This window comes from Zonotrichia leucophrys, chromosome 3 (genome assembly GCF_028769735.1).
Source record: "Zonotrichia leucophrys gambelii isolate GWCS_2022_RI chromosome 3, RI_Zleu_2.0, whole genome shotgun sequence".
Taxonomy (NCBI): domain Eukaryota; kingdom Metazoa; phylum Chordata; class Aves; order Passeriformes; family Passerellidae; genus Zonotrichia; species Zonotrichia leucophrys.
In genome coordinates this window covers 104,223,222-104,242,504 of record NC_088172.1, presented here as the reverse complement: position 1 = coordinate 104,242,504, position 19,283 = coordinate 104,223,222, and the positions used below count along the sequence as shown (strand labels likewise).

General features: G+C 39.7%; 1 protein-coding gene across 10 annotated transcripts in view; it reads left to right on the top strand.

The window, feature by feature from the left end:
- Nucleotides 1-19,283, top strand: part of USP34 (ubiquitin specific peptidase 34) — a 117,175-nt gene that overhangs the window by 46,772 nt on the left and 51,120 nt on the right. For 7 of the 10 annotated variants that reach the window (XM_064709781.1, XM_064709787.1, XM_064709783.1 and 4 more), the window contains exons 11-33: nt 1,298-1,423; nt 1,788-1,917; nt 2,472-2,507; nt 2,853-2,983; nt 3,425-4,041; nt 4,750-4,964; nt 6,649-6,764; nt 6,848-6,975; nt 8,195-8,284; nt 8,754-8,849; nt 9,923-10,005; nt 10,588-10,742; nt 11,612-11,725; nt 12,378-12,477; nt 12,651-12,810; nt 13,208-13,334; nt 13,732-13,879; nt 15,490-15,590; nt 16,334-16,543; nt 17,193-17,318; nt 18,053-18,175; nt 18,292-18,375; nt 18,693-18,779. In XM_064709781.1, the coding sequence (XP_064565851.1) occupies nt 1,298-1,423; nt 1,788-1,917; nt 2,472-2,507; nt 2,853-2,983; nt 3,425-4,041; nt 4,750-4,964; nt 6,649-6,764; nt 6,848-6,975; nt 8,195-8,284; nt 8,754-8,849; nt 9,923-10,005; nt 10,588-10,742; nt 11,612-11,725; nt 12,378-12,477; nt 12,651-12,810; nt 13,208-13,334; nt 13,732-13,879; nt 15,490-15,590; nt 16,334-16,543; nt 17,193-17,318; nt 18,053-18,175; nt 18,292-18,375; nt 18,693-18,779 (3,303 nt within the window). The remainder of the gene's footprint in view (nt 1-1,297; nt 1,424-1,787; nt 1,918-2,471; nt 2,508-2,852; nt 2,984-3,424; nt 4,042-4,749; nt 4,965-6,648; nt 6,765-6,847; nt 6,976-8,194; nt 8,285-8,753; nt 8,850-9,922; nt 10,006-10,587; nt 10,743-11,611; nt 11,726-12,377; nt 12,478-12,650; nt 12,811-13,207; nt 13,335-13,731; nt 13,880-15,489; nt 15,591-16,333; nt 16,544-17,192; nt 17,319-18,052; nt 18,176-18,291; nt 18,376-18,692; nt 18,780-19,283) is intronic. The other 3 variants (XM_064709788.1, XM_064709789.1, XM_064709780.1) reach the window with 1 other exon arrangement.

The window sequence follows — 19,283 nt, the reverse complement described above, 5'->3', positions numbered from 1 at the left end:
TAGTACTCAACACACACTCTGAACCAGTGTGGTCCTTTGTCATTAAAACATGCAGCTGGAATGTTAATTAAATGCTCGTTGGAACAGCATTTGCTCCACCATTTTTCTGTGTCAGAGTAATTAGTAATTATTTATTTTACACTACATTTTAAAACAGTATTTTCACTTCCTTGATGTTTTCACACAGCATGTCACACACTGTTAGACCTCTGGATTTTTTCAATATATTTTATACTGCTTTAGGAATAATATAATTACCTAATTTTGATAATGCTTTTGCAGTTTAAGTGTTCATTTTGGCATAGTGATATTTTCTCAATATGCTTGATATCAGAATGAAGCATGTCCTGATCACTTCCTGTGAAAGGATCCCTTCCTTAAACCTCTAAGGTTGTTTAAAAGGCTGACACCTTTAGGCTGAAAGAACAGAAGGCTTTAAGGTTTATTTTCCACTTTTTAAATGAGCTTTCAGCCAAAAATTCATCTTCCCTAAGCTGGAGTTATCTCAAGATGTTTAAATGCATCTTTGTATAGAACCCACATGATTTCCTTGCACTGTGAATCCTGTGAAAGTTGGCCTGTACACAGTGAATTGCTGACACAGATGTTTTAATGCCAGGAAGGCAAAATAAAATCAATCATTAAAAAAACCCCTTTGAGGTGAAAGTGTGGTAACCAACATAAGAATTTTTGGTTTTAGAAATTTCCTGTAAGCATGATTTTATTTTTTGAATAACAACATCCTTACAAACGTAAAGAAACTCTTTTAAATGGCTGTGAAAAGCAGAATTTAACCAAAGAGAATTCATCCAGGAGCACTGTCCCTTTCATGTGGAAATGGAGCAGTTAGCTGAACACACTGTCATATTTTTTGACATCCATCACTGGAAAGACAAAAGATTTCTTTATAATCCTCACACAGTCTGTTCCTGAGCAATCTTTATTTGTATTTACCTCTGCTAATAAGGTAATCATTGCAAATACCGCTTCCCTCAGCTTTAGCATATAAACTTAATATTTTAGAAGTTATATTTAAGTTCAAATAGATACCAAACTTCCAGTCCTTTTCACCCAGTCTCTCAGAACTAGAACTAAGGAAGGAACTGTTGCATTTGATTTGGATCTTTGCTGGCTTTACAGTGTCCAAATTACTTGAGTCAAAATTGCAAATCTGCTGGAGTTTGAAATGATTTGACAACTGGTCCTGAGACTTTGTACAAAAATGTTTATTTGCTGCATTATTTGATTTCCTTGTTGATTTTGCTGTTGCTGTTCCCTGTCTGTTTGTTCCCTGTAGCTGAAGCACTGCAGTCGGTACATTCACGACTTGTTTCCTTCTTTGATCAAAAACTTGGACCCTGTCCCACTCAGACACCTCCTGAACCTTGTCTCAACTCTGCACCCCAGTGCTCACACTGAGCAGGTAAGGACAGGGCCAGCAGCATCTCTGCCATGAGAAAAACAATTCAAGGGGAGGCTTAACAACCATGATGGGTTTGTCTTCCTAAAGGAATGCAGAAAGGGGAGCTCTAGGAGTGAAGTTGTCATGTTTCTTCAACTGCACCTTTCCTGGCTTTTGAAGGATAATTTTTAGAGATTACGTAACCACTGATGGAAGAGTTTCACTTCCTGTCTGCATTACAATGTGTTTCACTCATTTAGTGGAGTTGTTTATTTTGATGAGTTATTTTGGTGAGCTGTAGTATTGACCTAGAGAAAAATGAACAGTGGATCTTTCTATCCAAAACCTTCTGCTCAATGGGACCTTTCCTTGGTTTTCTTTGCAGACCTTGTATTTGGCATCCATGCTGATCAAAGCCCTGTGGAATAATGCCCTGGCAGCTAAGGCTCAGCTGTCAAAACAAAGCTCCTTTGCATCTTTACTGAGCACCAACCTGCCCATGGGAAACAAAAAAGGTGTGTGGCTTTCCAGTAGATCTGGAGGTTAAATTTGGAATTTTCATAGTCTCCATGTTGAGTTTGGACAAAAAGCAGGTATAGAACTTTCTCCTTGAAGTATTTTTTAAAAGTGTCATGCTGGTGTATTTTTCCAGCAGAACTTGAGGCTGTAGATGAAAGCATGAAAAGTCTGTGAGTGCTTTTGGGAGGCTTTGTGTTTCATTCTGTTTGTATAGCTAGAGTAGTCTGTATTTTCCTTTTTTCTTTTAAATTCAGAAAATGATCCATAGCTGTTCTTGTTCTGCTGCACATCTGTGACTTAATAGCTGCACAAAAAGCTTACTTACCTTTTACCTACTTTCTGGTATTACATGCTGTTTCTGATTTGGTGATTTTGTTTTTTACTGGACTGTGTATTTCCCCACAGTCATTACTAAAGGTGCTGCCAAGCCATTTATTTTCCTGTAGTTTCCCTTTCTCTTCATCCTGCTGGCTTTTATGAATCATTGACAACTATATGCTGACAAAATGATTTTTAGTCACTTCTTTTCCATCCTGCTTTTTTCCTTCAGAAGAAGAGGAGCTCAGAAGAGCAGCCCCTTCCCCTTGTAAGTATAATTTTAGTTGTACACCACAATCTGGCTCCTTTGAAGCTACAGTGCTTTTGAATTTGGAGCAGAATTAAATTTGAAATTTGGTTTTTATGAGAAGTCAAATGAAATGGTATTTTGAGTAGAAATTTATATAACAGTGGCAAGAAGAGACATCAAAATACAAACTTTGTAAAATGCTCAGTGTTCTAAGTGAAGTTTCTAGTGTTTAGGTACACGTAGTTTAAGTTATATCCCTGTTTGCTGGAAGAATGCTCAGTATTGGAGGCAGATTTATGCAATGCTGTTACATTCCAGTAATTACCTGTCACAGAGTAACTGGGAAATGTGGTTTTGAATTAGGGTCACCAGCAGCAAGCCCTCAAAGTAGTGACAACAGTGACACCCATCAGAGTGGAGGCAGTGACATTGAAATGGAGGAGCAGCTGATTAACAGAACCAAACACGTCCAGCAGCGCCTTTCGGACACCGAGGTGAGACTGGGGCTCTGACTCTGGCAATTCTGTCACTGAGCTGCTGTTACCAGCTATAAAAATGATGTTTTATCTGTGCTTGTTTCCAAACCACCTCAGACAAATGTATTCCTGCATTTAAATTGTGTTCCAGTTAGGTTAATCTCTTAGTAATGGACAGCAAGGCATTGTCACACTGGGGCTCTGTGCACATACAAAGTCTGCACACACACCCTGTTAGCAACAAGGTAATGCAGAAAATCAATTATTAAATCTGAATCTTGCTCGGAGCATTTTGTCATCAGCAACCAAATTGAGAAGGAATGAATGGGAACTTGTAGATGTGACACATTTCCTCCTGAAGGAAGAATGATGTTTGAATGATGATGATGATATTAATTATGTATTTCCAGCGGTGCTTTATTTTCTCCACCAATCCTAAAAAGCCCAAAATAATTGCAGGAATCCATGCAAGGGAGCTCTGATGAGACGGCCAACAGCGGGGAGGATGGCAGCAGCGGGCCTGGGAGCAGCAGCGGCCACAGCGACGGCTCCAGCAACGAGGCCAACTCCAGCCACGCCAGCCAGTCCGCGGGCAGCCCCGGCAGCGAGGCGCAGTCCGAGGACATCGCCGACATCGAGGCGCTCAAAGAGGAGGAGGACGAAGAGGAAGAAGACAGGAGCCACAACCCCCAGAAAGGCAGCAGGAGCACAGATCTGCGGGGCAGAAAGCTGGAATCCCAGGCGGGCATGTGCCTGGCAGATGCCCAGGGGGCCGCGGAGAGGAGCGGCAGCAGCAACGGGCAGGGCAAGGAGCGCGTGTTCGGCGCCGACGCCGTGGCGCCCGTGGACGGCCGCATGCGCATGCTGGACGCCTGCCCCCACAGCGAGGACACTGAGCACGACATGGCCGGGGACATGGGCACCGCTCACATTTCACAGGGCTCCCAGGACTCCTGCATCACTCACACAGGGGACTTCCTTGGGGAAACCATTGGCAATGAGTTGTTCAACTGTCGCCAGTTCATTGGGCCCCAGCACCACCACCACCATCACCACCACCACCACCACCACGACGGGTAGGTAGCTGCCATTTCACAGAGGCACACAATGGCTGGTAAGGGAGACCTTAAAGATTGAGTCCAGTCCATGCCCCAGCACCTCAACTAAGCCAGTGCCACATCCAGGCTTTGTTAAACACACCCAGGGATGGTGACCCCACACCTCCCTGGGCAGCCATTCCAGAACTTTATCACCCTTTCTGTAAAAAACTTCTTCCCAATATCCAACCTATAATTCTCTTGATGCAGTTTCTTCTGACTCCTTCCATAACAGTTAGCAAAATCCTTTATCTGGGCAGATAGGTAGCAAAATCCTCCATCTGGGCAGAAATTGGTGTGTGGACATTGTGCTGTAGCTCAGGATAATTTTGTCTTGCAGAGATGATCATTATCACAGATAGTTAGACAGATATCTGATTTATTAACATCTGATTAAAGGCTTCTATTAAGTTTTGGTTTCGAATAAATAAGACAACATTTAAGAAAATGCTAAAAATGTTTTGGAAAGTGCTGCAGTTAGTTAACATTGAGAAGCCAACTCAGTCCTCATGCTAGTGAGTCCTTCAGTTTACTTATCTGTAGTTGTTTTTCCAATTCATACAAGGGCTGCTGTTCCAACAGATGATTCATCCTGACTTTAGCTTTAGGGAGATGTCTGCTCACTTGTAGTCTGCTATAAACAATTTCCTCTTTGATATTGTCCATTCTGATATTCTTCTTTTGCAGGCATATGGTTGATGATATGCTTAGTGCAGATGATGTCAGCTGCAGTAGTTCTCAAGTCAGTGCAAAATCAGAGAAAAATATGGCAGATTTTGATGGGGAAGAGTCTGGCTGTGAAGAAGAGCTTGTGCAGATTAATTCCCATGCTGAGCTAACATCTCATCTTCAGCAGCACCTCCCAAACCTGGCCTCTATCTATCATGAACATCTGAGTCAAGGTAAGACTGATCAAAGAAAAACTGAAAAACTGGGGTTGTCATTTTGAATTAGTCTCCAGTAATTAAAATAATGAAGTTATTTTAACCATTTCTTTGTATTTGTCTAAAGAAACCACGATGACTGCTGAGAACTTAGGTTTCACCGAGAGATTCATTTTTGTTTCTCTGTTCATTTGTCAACACAGAAATATTCATTTGTGTTTAGCTGTGTTTATATTTTTAAATCCCCCCCTTTCCATTTCATCTGGAGCTTTGAATGCAAATTAAACAAATAAGGGCACAAAAGAAGCTAGGAAGTGTTTTTTCTAATAGGTTATTTAAGGGTAAAGAAAGGTGGTACTGAAATGCAAGACTCTGTAAAAGATTTTCCACTCTGAAACTTTCTGCAGTTTTTGTGCTGGTGGGTTCACACATTACTGTGATTTTGTACACTTGAAATCATAAATTAACCTATAAATGAATGAACCATAATGGGCTCTAGAGAAGATAATTCTGGAAAAATGACTTAAAATATGATCTGATACTTTTGGGACTTTGCTCTAAAGGGCATTTTATGTTATTTCATCTTACACTGCCAAATCTTCTGCTTTACTTCAGGGCGCAATTTAAAATGCTCCTAAAACACTTCTCAAGAATTATATCATCTTTCCATATGCTATTTTGGCAGCTTTATTTTCTTTTACCCTGTTTTTAAACATAATGGAGAGCAAGGTTGGGGAAGGGCTCATGTTTTTCTTCACTGGCCTGCAAGAACCAAGTTTGCTCTCATCCAGCAGACAGCAAACCCAGTGCTGTTTATATATTTCCCTGAAGTAATTGAATGAAAAGTTTTTATAATAAGTTTTAGCCTGACATTGAAAATTTGGATTTTTTTTCTCTACACTGTATTAAAAACTTTATAAATCTATAAATCAGCATTTTTTTTCAGTTTTTTCCATAGATGTTATTTGTCTAACTGAAGATTGAAATTACTGGTTGAGCATGAGGCCTTCAGTGCATTTTATTTTTGACACCCCTAGTTTTGCATGTGCAAATAATTACAGTGTTCTGTGTGCAGTCTGAATTTTCTACTTGACTTTGCTGTTCCATGGAAATGGTATTAAATAGCAGATCAATGAATGGTGCCAGCTGTGGGCACAGAGAGGGAAGAAAATGTCTATCAGTGTTTATGAAAACATGATGAGTTTCTAAAACCCTGCACTTGGATGTTGTAGCACATGGAAAAATGCTGTTTGTTTTCTCTGGTTTTCAGTTGGATGGAGGGAATCCTGTAGTAGGAGGAGGGAATTTATTGAAATGTGCTCCTTCCCTGCATTCCAGCCCTGGTGGTTATGGAGATAACTCCCTTTGGACCACAACAACACAGAAAGGCTGAAGAGATATATTAATTACAGTATGAATTAAATTAAAAAGCAATTGCATCTGCAGTTCTTCAGTGCTGGTTTTAATTGCACTTTGCCATTAGCCAAAAGCAGTGTAAATATTGGCCCAACTGCCCTGTTGGCTTCTGGTATGGTCTTTTAAGAAGCCATATGTGAAAAAGGGCTGCAATTACGGGGTTGTTGCACTGTGAAACAGCCCAAGTTAACAGATAAAATGTGTTGTTGTTTGTGCACTTAGGGAGTAATGTTCAGTTCAGATGGTTCCTTCTGTTTGCTCACTGATGCTCTTCTGTTTTGTGCAGGACCAGCAGTTCACAAACATCAGTACAACAGCAATGCAGTGACAGACATTAATCTGGATAATGTTTGTAAGAAGGGAAATACCCTGCTCTGGGACCTGGTCCAGGATGAAGATGCAGTGAGTTAAATACCAGAAAATGCTATTTTTACAAAGAAAATAAGTACAAAATATTCATTGATCTTTCTTTCTGCTTGCTGCAGATTCATCTCTCTGAAGGGTTAATAAATGAGGCAGAGAAGCTGCTCTGTTCTTTAGTGTGCTGGTTCACTGACAGACAGATTCGAATGAGATTTATTGAAGGCTGCTTAGAAAACTTAGCAAACAACAGGTAACTTCAGTCATAATTTATCTGTTTTATAAGTATCATATTTTTGCAATGTACCAGAAATCCAAGCTGGCTCTAAGTGGTTATTTGATTTTACTGGAAGAAAAACTAGGCAAAAGCAGAAGAATAAAAATAGTTGCCAAAGTGTTGTGGATGTTTCTGGTGTTCCATTTCTTTTTGTTTTGTTGACCTGAATTTCTCATTTTGTTGCATTTGTCTGTTCTTCCTTGTACCAGAGGTATTGCTTTCCTGCCTTTGGTAAAAATCAGCTCTGCACCTCAGTCAGGCAGGGGCAAGGTCAGGTGCCTTGGCCTGAGCATTTTATACTGAATATTCAGATTTTGCACCCAGGTGGCTGAGGAACAGACAAGTCTTAGGGGGTTTGGTTTCTGTGAGGAAGGAGCACCTTGACCTCAGAGAACTTGTTCTAATGCCAGCCAGAGCTGTGAGATTTTAGTGGTGAAAGTGGAATTTATTTTCATGGTACAGATGACTGCCAGACATCACCTGCTGTGTTGTGGTGTTACCTTTTTGCTGAGAACTGGTGAGATGAGTTACAAACATGCTGGGAGATTTTTCTCAGCTCCAAGGAGTTGTGTGTAAAGAAATTGAAGTAAGTATAGTTGAGGTTCAGAAACCTTCTGGTTGACTTGATGGGAGATTTCACAAGCACAGGAAGGACCTGAGCCTGTTGGAGCACCTCCAGAGAAGCTGATGAGAGGGATGGAGCCCTCTCCTGTGAGAGAATTGGGATTGTTCAGCCTGGAAAAGGCTTCAGTCCCTGATTGTGGCCTTCAGTTCCTGAAGGGACCTGGGGAGAGACTTCTTAAAACAGCCTGGAGTGACAGGACAAGGGGCAATGGCTTCAAAATTAAAGAAAGTAGGTTTAGATTAGATATGAGGAAAAATTTGTTGATTGTGAGGGTGGTGAGGCCCTGGCACAGGCTGCCCAGAGCATCTGTGGCTGCCCCATCCCTGCAAGTGTCCAAAACCAGGTCGGACAGGGCTGGGAGCACCTGGGGTAGTGGAGGGTGTCCCTGCCATGGCAGAGGGTGGAATGGGGTGACTTTTAAAGTCCCTTCCAGCCCAGATCACTCTGTGATTTATGATTTACAGAGCTTTCCTTTAGTTGGTTTGCTCACAGAACTGGAGCTTCTCAAAGGAATTTTTCAGTCAATTATTTCAGTTTTGTCACAATCTTGCCATCATTTATCTCCCTTAGATCTGTAGTAGTTTCACTTCGCCTTCTTCCCAAGCTGTTTGGAACATTCCAGCAATTTGGGAGCAGCTATGACACACATTGGATCACAATGTAAGTAGGCCCCTGTCCCAACAATTTCGGGGGCTCTTTGGTGTATAAAACCCTGTGAAAGGTGAAGATAATAAAGTTCAGCATTCCTTAGCAGAGCAAACCATGCCTGGTGTAAGAGAATGGACTGACAGAACTGCTGATAAGGGGACAGTGATAATCAGCAATTTTCCTTGGCCTTTTTGATGTGACATTTAAACATATACCCAGTTCTGAGTTAGACTTTCTCTGAATTAGGGCCTTTAGGAGTAATTTTGATGGGCTCCACAGGGAGTGTTCTGTCAGTCCTACATCTGAAAATAGCATTAGGAAACCTTAAGGATTGCAAGAAAGAAGAGAGTACAGTACTGGGAAATGCTCCTGGGATGGAAAAATGAACGTTCACTCTGGGGGGTGACGTGTGTGCCATTTTCCTGTAACAGCTGTCTGCTTCTTGGGGCTTTTCTGATCTTTTTCCTTTGAATTGCCACAGGTGGGCAGAAAAAGAACTGAATATGATGAAACTTTTCTTTGATAATTTGGTACACTACATCCAGGCAGTCAGGGAGGGGCGGCACAAACATGCACTGTAAGTACTCAGCTGGCTTGGAGTGTTTGATGTTTTATGGTTTAACCAGTGCTGCTGCTGATGTGTTCTTGTAACTAAAGGCTTTCTCTAGGGACATTTCCTGGCTTTTACAAAAGTCTGTAAAAACATTTTTAATAGCTCCTTTTGCTTAAAAAAATCAACCGTTGTGTCATTTTTTGTTAGACATCATGTTGAATATTTGTGTGCAAATAAAACATGAAGGTTTTGATATCCAAGTTAATTTAAAGTGATTTTGTATACTAGAACTATTGAAATGTTTTAGTTTTAAAATTTGTCATTGGCCTTTGCATGATTTTTTTTTGGAATACATCCATCTGCACTTTGTAATCTGTGTGATTAAAATCAGGTGTATATAAACAAGCAATGCAATTTCCAGCTCCCCAGTCCCAGAGGAACAGACTGTTCATGTTTTGACAGATGTCAAAGTCAATATGGGCACCCACATCTGAAAAATGCTGCTATTTATGGGTCCAGTTTAACTTCTTCCAATCTAACTTCACCCTTTATAGTAGATGTTGCTTAAGTGAGGAATTACTTAGGAAGGTGGGATCCTTTAAATTCAGGTAAAATGAGAAATTGTTCTGCTCCTTTTACCATCAAGCTTTTACTGCATAAAAATAAATGAAGTCTATATTTTTATGTAAGTTATGAAAATATTTTCATAAAGAATATGTATCATTTGGAGTTGGAAATTCAGAGTAGAAATATTAGCATTTTACAACTTGGGGGAAAAATAGGTTAGATCCTGCAAGGTGACAAAGTTATGCACTTGAATTGAACTGTAAGACAAAAAAAGCCCACTTTTGTCCCCCTTCTCAATTCCCAAGAAAAAAGGACTTTATCTGGTGACAATTATTGTGTCATTCTGCTGTTTGGGGTGGTTCTGCAGCATCTTCAGCTGGGGTTTGGGCCATACACTGAACTAGGAATTCAGAAAGAAGCTTGTAAAAGCAATTATTTATGCTTTTAAGAGGCACAAGGATGAGTAGGAAATAAGTTGTGGCAATAAACAATGAAACAAACTTGCATTTTTTGTCCAAATTTTCATTTAGATACAGCCACAGTGCAGAGGTTCAGGTTCGTCTCCAGTTCCTGACATGTGTGTTTTCTACTCTGGGATCCCCAGATCATTTCAGTGAGTATTTCAGGTTATCTTACCACAAAACCACCCAGAGTAAGGCAAAAATACTCTTAGCAATCCGTGTCAGCTTAGTGTGTTGTTTTAAACATACAATTTAGAATAATCCCTGAGACAGTTTGAAAAGAAGGAAGATTTTCTGGCAAGGGCACAGAACCAATGTTGGAGTTCATATTCTGTTGCAGTTCTGTGAGAACAAATTTTTATGTTCTCTGTGCTGCAGTTTTTCTAAATAATAGGATTGTAGTAATTACTAAAGGAAGAGAATACATTATGTACTTATGGTACATAATGGTTTGTGTCCATAATGAGATCTTTTACTGGAGTACTACTATATTCCCAAAATAAATAATTCTTCATATTTTAATACTGTCAGAAATTAATTTTCCTTATGAAGAAGGAAATTACACATTTTACAATTAATATTTGGGTGGTCTCACTCTAGGTAGTCAAATTGTCATACAATACATTTATGTGTCATGACCCAACAGAAATATTCTGATTTTTCTGCGTGTTCTTGGGTTTTGTGGAATATTTGGTGTTACAAAGGAGTGGTTAAAAATACTTGCCCAATTGTAGGGTTGAGTTTAGAACAAGTGGACATCCTGTGGCACTGTTTGGTGGAGGATTCTGAATGTTATGATGATGCACTACACTGGTTCTTGAACCAAGTCCGGAGCAAAGACCAGCACGCCATGGGGATGGAGACTTACAAGCACCTTTTTTTGGAAAAGGTATGTGCAGAGTTAATTGCAGCCTCATCATTCCAGTAATGAACAGAGTGTTTCATTCCATACCAGCACTGTTTGTTGCATTTAAAATTGTTTCTGTGGAAATCATCTCTTCAGTAGTCCAGGAGGGCCCTGCTTGTCATGGAAGGGTTTTTCTGTGCTTGGAGAGAGGAAGGAAATGGATTTGTGGGAATTCTTTTCACATTCCAATTTACCTGAGTGCTTCTGTACAAATAGCCCACATGTTCTGTCTGCAGCTGTGTAGCACTTTATTTTAATTTGGGAAAAAAAACTTCACCAAACTAGAGTTTGCTTTATGCTGTACAGCTCCACCTGAGTGAAAAATGGACTTTTTCAGAGGGGCCTATAAATATCAGCAATACAGCCACTGAAAAGACAAACATGCAGAGCTTTCTCCAGGGGGTTCCATTCCATCCATTTATTTTGACAGATGACATTACAAATGGATAGATTGTGCAATAATTAATGTAGTCTAGTTCTTTCCCAAGATTGCACAGGATTTTGTCTAGTTTTGCACATGTGTAAGTTTTTTTGGATGGATGTCACATATGCTAACAAGTTCTCCTGCTGTTGTTAAGTTAAGCAGCTGATTTTAAAATGAAATAACTTTTTTTTCTCTGCATTGTTACAGTTCAAATCAGTGGTGAAGTGAACTGTTCAAGCCAATTATAGTTGATTTCTTTATTCTATCTAAAACTCAGAGTATGATATTTTCCAAGAACAAATCCATTTGATCTACTACCCTTGAGTGGGATTAATAACAGCAGTGATCAGTAGTAACAGTGCCAGTGAAATAAATACCCTGCAATTGCTCTGTGCTCCAGCAGTGCCGTTTTTTTGCCTTTGTTTAGATGCCCCAGCTAAAACCTGAAACCATCAGCATGACTGGCCTGAACCTCTTCCAGCACCTGTGTAACCTGGCTCGGCTGGCCACGAGCGCCTACGATGGGGGCTCCAACTCCGAGGTGAGCCTGCCCCTGCCCTGGGCACTTTGGCTCTCAGGGCAAAGATGGGAACCCACCAAAACCTCACCCCTATTGCCTGCATCCCTTTGTGCAGTTTGTCATGTTTTATCATAACCGAGCTGTAGCCACTGTTGAGTCTAAAAACAGGTTTGTAACATTTACTTACCTAGTGAAGAAGAGTCAAATGACATTCTGTTAATCATACTTAACTCTGACTAGAAATGTGTTGTAAAGTGTTATGTATTATATACTTGAAGTTTTTAATCCAGAGCAATTACCTCATAAATAAAATTATATTTAGAATATATTCTCCAAATTGATTTGGGGCATTTTTTTCTTGCAATGAATATTGACTGTAGTTGGGGCTTTACAGCTTCATTTGGAAGTACTCCTGTTTGTCAGAAATGAAATTTCACTATTTTGAATTTCAGCCGGTTCTCCTCATGTGTGACTTTGAAACTGTTTGTGAGAAATTGAGAGCTCTGTAGTAATTGGTGTGTGCAGTGATGACAGGGCAAACAGTGGAGAAAATGAGATATTGTTATGATTGAGTCAAGAAGTAAAAAGAATGTCTCAGATCAGAAAATCCTCCCTCCCAGTAAAATAATGAGCAATGTTTTGTTTCTGTGCTTGTTTTCCTTTTGTCCAACAGCTGTGTGGCATGGACCAGTTCTGGGGCATTGCTCTGAGGGCCCAGTCTGGAGATGTCAGTCGAGCAGCCATCCAGTACATCAACTCCTACTACATCAACGGTATCCAATTCCATTTTCATCCTTTCTTTGCTGTTTGAAATGCTTTAAAGAACACCCAGCACTATCCTTTTATTATTCTTTTCTATTTTATTCTTTATCCTTTTGTTATTCTTAGTATTAAAATGCATTGTTCCAAAGCTGTGCCTATAAATTGACTTGAACTGGTGTTGCAGGTAAAACTGGTCTGGAAAAAGAGCAGGAATTCATTAGCAAGTGTATGGAGAGTCTGATGATAGCTTCGAGTAACCTGGAGCAAGACTCTCATTCAAGCCTGACCATTATTGAAAGAGGGCTCTTGATGCTGAAAACACACCTGGAGGCTTTCAGGAGAAGGTAAAAACCTCTATTGATCTATTTGGATGCAGAATTTATTTCTGTTCCTCTTACCATAATGATAAATGTGTTAAGAATGATTATTAATTTAAGAAATGGCTTCTTTGTGTAAAGGAAAGACAGTAGGGAGTAATTGTGCAAGGTAATAAATAAAGTTTAAACAGTTACCAGTGTTGGCCTTTGTTCTTGTATAAAAATGTGTGGCTGTGTTTGTGTTTCCCCATCCCTCACCAGAGAAACTTCTTTGAAGTTATTTTAATTTTATTTGAAACACAGTGAGGCTGTCAATAACTTCCTGAAAAAAAATCAAAACAACAACTTCCATTGTTCAGCAAACATTTATGTTAAACAGGCTTTGACAAAAGCACTTTTTCCATGTTTTTCCCTGCTTCCTAAGGTTTGCATATCACCTGAGACAGTGGCAGATTGAAGGCACTGGCATCAGCAGTCACCTGAAAGCCCTGAGTGACAAACAGTCTCTGCCTCTGAGGATTGTGTGTCAGCCAGCTGGCCTTCCTGACAAGGTGGGTGACAATCCCTTCCAGCACACCCTCCCTGCCCAGTGCTCCTGATCCCACAGCCCCCCTGGGAAAATGAACCCCTCTTTCCTGTCAGTGCTCCTGATCCCACAGCCCCCCTGGGAAAATGAACCCCTCTTTCCTGTCAGTGCTCCCGATCCCACAGCCCCCTGGGAAAATGAACCCCTCTTTCCTTTCAGTGCTCCTGATCCCACAGCCCCCTGGGAAAATGAACCCCTCTTTCCTGTCAGTGCTCCTGATCCCACAGCCCCCCTGGGAAAATGAACCCCTCTTTCCTGTCAGTGCTCCCGATCCCACAGCCCCTGGGAAAATGAACCCCTCTTTCCTTTGGGTGCTCCTGATCCCACAGCCCCTGGGAAAATGAACCCCTCTTCCCTTTCAGATGACCATAGAAATGTACCCCAGTGACCAGGTGGCTGACCTGCGAGCAGAAGTCACGCACTGGTATGAGAATCTGCAGAAGGAGCAGATCAACCAGCAGGCCCAGCTGCAGGAGTTTGGCCAAAGCAGTCGCAAGGGCGATTTCCCTGGTGAGCTCTTCCTGCCCTGAGGTTTTGCCTTTACAGCTTAAATGGTTGTGGGGATTTTTTCCCCAGACACCTCAAAGCAAGCGTTATGATTTATTTTCTTTAGCTGTAGTTCAAATTAGTATCATCCCCTCTTCTAATTAATATTGTTTTTTAAGCACTTCCATTTATTTGAAATAGCAAAGAAAATATAAATCCTTTAAGTCCTTGAATCAGTCCAAATTCCATGTTCCAGCAGATTTCCCCCCACATTCTTTTTCTTCTTGTTGTTTGAATGATGTTATTTTCTATAAAATGGAGATTCTGTTGCACATGACTTGATAATATTTTACATTTCTGAGTATCTTATTCTGTATTTCATCTGATTCATGCACTTTTGGCTCTGCCATTGAGTCAGAGTTTGAAGCCACAATTTAAATCCATAATTTATGCTTTGTGTACATGTATTCCAGTCAGGTGGAAGATTTTCCTTACTCCTGCAATTGCTTTTTAATTTATGGTCATCCAGTAGCAGAAATGATTCTTCACCCTGCTTTGAGGCTGCTAATTTGGAATGTCACCTTGCTCTGTATAGTGAATATGCATCCTCTTGTTATTCCCTCTTTGTGTTTGTGAGTGAATGAAAATCCTGCTTTATCCTTCAGGAGGGTGTTATATTCCTGATATTATATATTACAGCATTCTTAGCACTTATTCCTGTTCAAAGTGTTTTCTGAATTTTCTTGTTATTTTCTTGGTTTTTCTTTCTCATTATAAGCATGAGTTAGCATGTAATGAACAATTATCTGAATAAATTCTGTCCATGAACAGCTCTTTCCAACACCACCATTAATATATGTTTAAACATGATTTAAACTTGCTCTTCACAGTTTAACAGCTTCTAAAAAACCTGTTTTAATGAGACACAATGTAAGTAAACCAGACTGAATTTTGGACACATTAATTGTTTTCTTTGTAGAATCCTTTTCCAGCCACTCAGCAGAATCAGTTTTAGTAAAGAAACTGTCTTGTTTTCCACCACATAGTAGTAAATATTTATTTTTGTTGTAACAGGCATTTTAGAAACATGTGGTCATGTTGGACAAAGTGTGTTTGTTAGAAGAGAGGCTTGGTTGTCTGCAAGAAATAGAATTTAATTCTTCATCTTTTGATTGTTCAGGTTTCTTGTTCAGTGTTGAGTTCTTTGCAGGGTGTTCTCAGTTTTTCCCTTCCAGAGTGGGTGTGACTTCTTTGGTTCCAGCTTACATTTAAGATTAATCAATGTTTCTTTGACTTGACCCCAAGTGTGTGGTACAAGGACATCTTGTTGATGATCACAATAATTTCCATTATCTTTCTGTGGCACAGTATCATTTACTAGAAAATATGGAAGACATGTTTGAATTTGTATTATAAATACTTTTCACTACAAAGTTGGGTGACCTGGTATTGAAAAGATTATTTGTGAATACAAATGTAAAGTAAATTTATGCAAGTAAATTTAGTTTATTTATGCAAGTTTAAATTAGTTTAATGTAATAACCACTTTTTGCCTCAGCTGAAGGGTGTACTATCAAAACTGTGAAACTGAAACCATGATTCCAGAATTCTGCTGAAATAGGCTTTTATCCTAGGTGGGCTCATGGGACCTGTGAGAATGATTTCATCTGGGCACGAGCTGACAACTGACTATGATGAGAAAACTCTCCACGAGCTGGGCTTTAAGGACATGCAGGTACTGCCAGCGTGGGAGAGGCCCTGGGGCTGTGGCCAAGCTTGGCTCTGCTCTCCTGCAGCTGATTCTGCACCTGGGGCTGGCTGGGAGCTCCCCTGGGGTGGCAACAGCCTCAGGGGCAGTCAGGAGTGTGACTGATGCTTTGTGAGGGCTGGGCACAGCTAAAGAATAAAGCAGGGATTTATTCACAGCATCTCCTCCATGGATCCACCTTGGGCAGCACCAGAGCCCAGCCAGGGCTGCAGCCAAGGTGAACCAAAATGGTCACAACATGGACAATCAGTCACTTTTATAAGTTCTGCTCCATTTTCATATTAGAGCTCATTGTCCAATTATAGCTCCAGCCCATCGAGTCCCATCCTTCTTGTTTTTCTCTCTTCCTTCTCCCATTATGCTGCTGGGCCTGAGATTCAGATCATTTGTCCTTGGTGCCCAGTTGGGGAAGGAACTGTTTTGTCTACCCACTGTGCAGAGAGCTCACCATCCCATAATATGGAGCCCAGACCCACACCCTAAAGCAGCACAGAATCCAAAAAACCTAGAAGCTAAACCTGAGGCATCAAGTGCAGCTACACCATGAATGCCTGAAGTGAAAGCAAACCCAAACTTCATTTGTGGCCCTTGCTGCCAATGCCGCAAAGCCAACAAAACAAAGATTTGTCTTTGATTTTTGCATTCTGACCCTTGTGAAAGCATTGCATGCTTGTCATGAAGCTGTGTGTGTGCTCCTTGTCCCTCTGCAGATGGTGTTTGTGTCCCTGGGTGCCCCCAGGAGGGAGCGCAAAGGGGAAGGTGTCCAGCTCCCGGCCTCCTGCCTGCCTCCTCCTCAGAAGGACAACATTCCAATGCTCCTGCTCCTGCAGGAACCTCACCTCACCACCCTCTTCGATTTGCTAGAGATGCTGGCCTCTTTTAAGCCTCCTTCTGGAGAAGTGGCTATGGAAGATAGTGAGGTAATTCAGTTTAATTTTATTAGAACAATTGCATTTAAGTCTTATTTCATTGGTTCTGGTTTTTCTGTGTAGCCAATTTTTCTCTACTCTGTTCAGTTGCTGGAGATGTTTATTGCCTGCTCATTCACATGGTAAAATCTTCATAATTCTCCTTTTTTCTTAGCAATAATATTGCTAAGATACTGCTATTATTTTCTTAGCAATAATAGAACATTTGAATGTTCTAAATACTGTAGAAGCTATAAAAGCAATTCTTAAGAAACAGTATTGATTATTTAAATTGATGTGGTGACTCATAATGGGAATTGGCTTGAAGAAAGGTTTGTGAAGTTTTATTGCAAAAAGCCAAGCTTCATCTTGTATGCCATCATTAGCTTGAGGGAAATTAAATCATATGTAGTACATTTGAACCTGTAATTTATTTATAAGTTTTGTCTGCATTTAAATATTTCAAAATATGTGATATGATTTAAAGATGATGTAACTTAGTTTCTTGCAAGTTGAGACCTCAGTTGTCATATCCTAATTATGAATTTAGTTATTAGATAGGAAACAGCTTCTTAATTACAAATAAATGCATTTTTGGGCTTTGAAATGTCATTTTCTCCAAGAAGTTGACAGTAAGAGTGGTTCTGGTTTGGTTTGTCAGAGTGCAAGGTGTGAAGAGCTCCATCTCCATGCAGAGAACTTATCCAGACGTGTCTGGGAACTGCTAATGCTCCTACCAACGTGCCCTAATATGCTGCAGGCATTCCAGAATATTTCTGATGAGCAGGTGAACAAAGCTTTACATGTTTATCTTTATTATACTCAATTTTTTTAGCATCCAGTGTTTTAGTTGAAATGTCCCCAAATAGGAATGTTACATAATAAATCTGTTAGGTGTGCTGAGACAAGAGTAAACCTAATAAATCTAAAACTAAACAGAGATGTCAGCTTAGCTCCCAAAGTTTGTTTTTATAATTTATTTTCAAAGTTTTTTTTATAAATGAAAAGAATAGTCAGTACTAATGATCACAGTGTTTTTACTGGGATGGAAAGAGCAGTTTATTCAGCTGTAGCCTGGCTGTTGTGGTACTGATACTTTTGTGCTCTGTTCCCTCAGCCCATAGCTTGGGTTGCTTGGAAGCACAGTTGATTTCTACAGATAAAAATATTATTCATCCTCTTTAAAAGTGGTTGAAATTGCATCCTAACAGATTGTAGATATTACAGCTTTTTATGCACACATGCATGAAAATTTTGGTGGCAGTTGCAGTGTGATGTTTGCTTTCCTCTTAATGTAAAATTGTGTCTATTTTAGCATATAATAATGTTGCCTTTTCATTATTCAGATTGTTAATCATGTATAGAAATCTGCTTGAAATTGTCCAATTTCAGATAACAGAGGAAATTAAACCCCAAATAATTTATCTGTGCTACTTGAAAAATCCTCTCCTGAATTTTTAGACAGATGAGCCTTACATATAATTGTATTAATTATTTTCTTTCTTTTTTTCATCTTTTAAGGGTAATGATGGCTTTAGCTGGAAGGACCTTCTGCGAATCAAAAGTGCCCACAAACTTTTGTATGCCCTGGAGATCATTGAGGCTTTGGGGAAGCCCAACAGGAGGATAAGACGGGAATCCACGGTAATTTCCTTGCACAGAATCTTGATTTTTCTCTGAACCAAAGCATAGATTGATGGTTTATTTTATAATGTTACAATTCCTGAGCTGTTTCTACAGTTAATCTTGTTTATCTTTAGGGAAGTTACAGTGATCTTTACCCAGACTCAGATGATTCAAGTGAAGATCAAATAGAAAACAGTAAAAACACATGGAGCTGCAAGGTTTGTTTTTCTTACAGTATTCCATGATATCTAAGACAATTTTTCAAGATAAATATAAAATAAAAAAAATTTAAAACATTATCTATCCTAAAATCTTTTATCTCAAATTTTGGGATAACATTTGCAAGTTTTTCTGTGTTATCAGGCTTGTAAATTTGTGGTAGCCATGTACATTTAGTTTCATAAAATATCCAGCCGAATAATTTGTAATTTATTTATTAATTTATAAAGCTTAGGTTGGTATTTAACTGATCTTAGATCTTAGTGGTGTTTCTGTATCTGCTTTTTCTCACATTGATTCCATCATATGCTCACAGTTTGTTGCTGCTGGAGGGCTCCAACAGTTACTGGAAATTTTCAATTCTGGAATCCTGGAGCCTAAGGAGCAGGAATCGTGGACTGTGGTAGGTGTTCACTCTGCCTTTCTCTCCAGAAGAACATTCCTGGTGTTTGTAAAGACTTTGAATGCTTTGAGCCTTTGTTACAGTTATTTTTCTGTTGTGAAATAGATCCATTCTCTGATTGAAACCACCAGAGTCTATCTAGTAGCATCTTTTTTTAAAATATTTTATATTCCTGGAAAAGCTAATTTAAAAAAAGCAAGTATACATATACTTCTGCTTTTTTATGTTTTAAAACCATCCTTCCTCTTTTTCTGTGGATTCTGGGGAGGGCTGTCTCTTCTTAAAATTGTAGAACTTAAAATTGAAACTCATGGAAACTTAGAGGGGAAAAAATCTGGGTTCCTTCCTCAGGAATGATTGCAACTACGTTGGTGTTACTGTAACAGATCATACTTCTTTAAAGAAATCAAAAGTAGCCAAACAAGAACGGAATATTTATTTATTTATGGTTTTCTGCTTATTTTAAGGAAGGTTGTTATTTGGAGAATTATATTATAGTCTGTA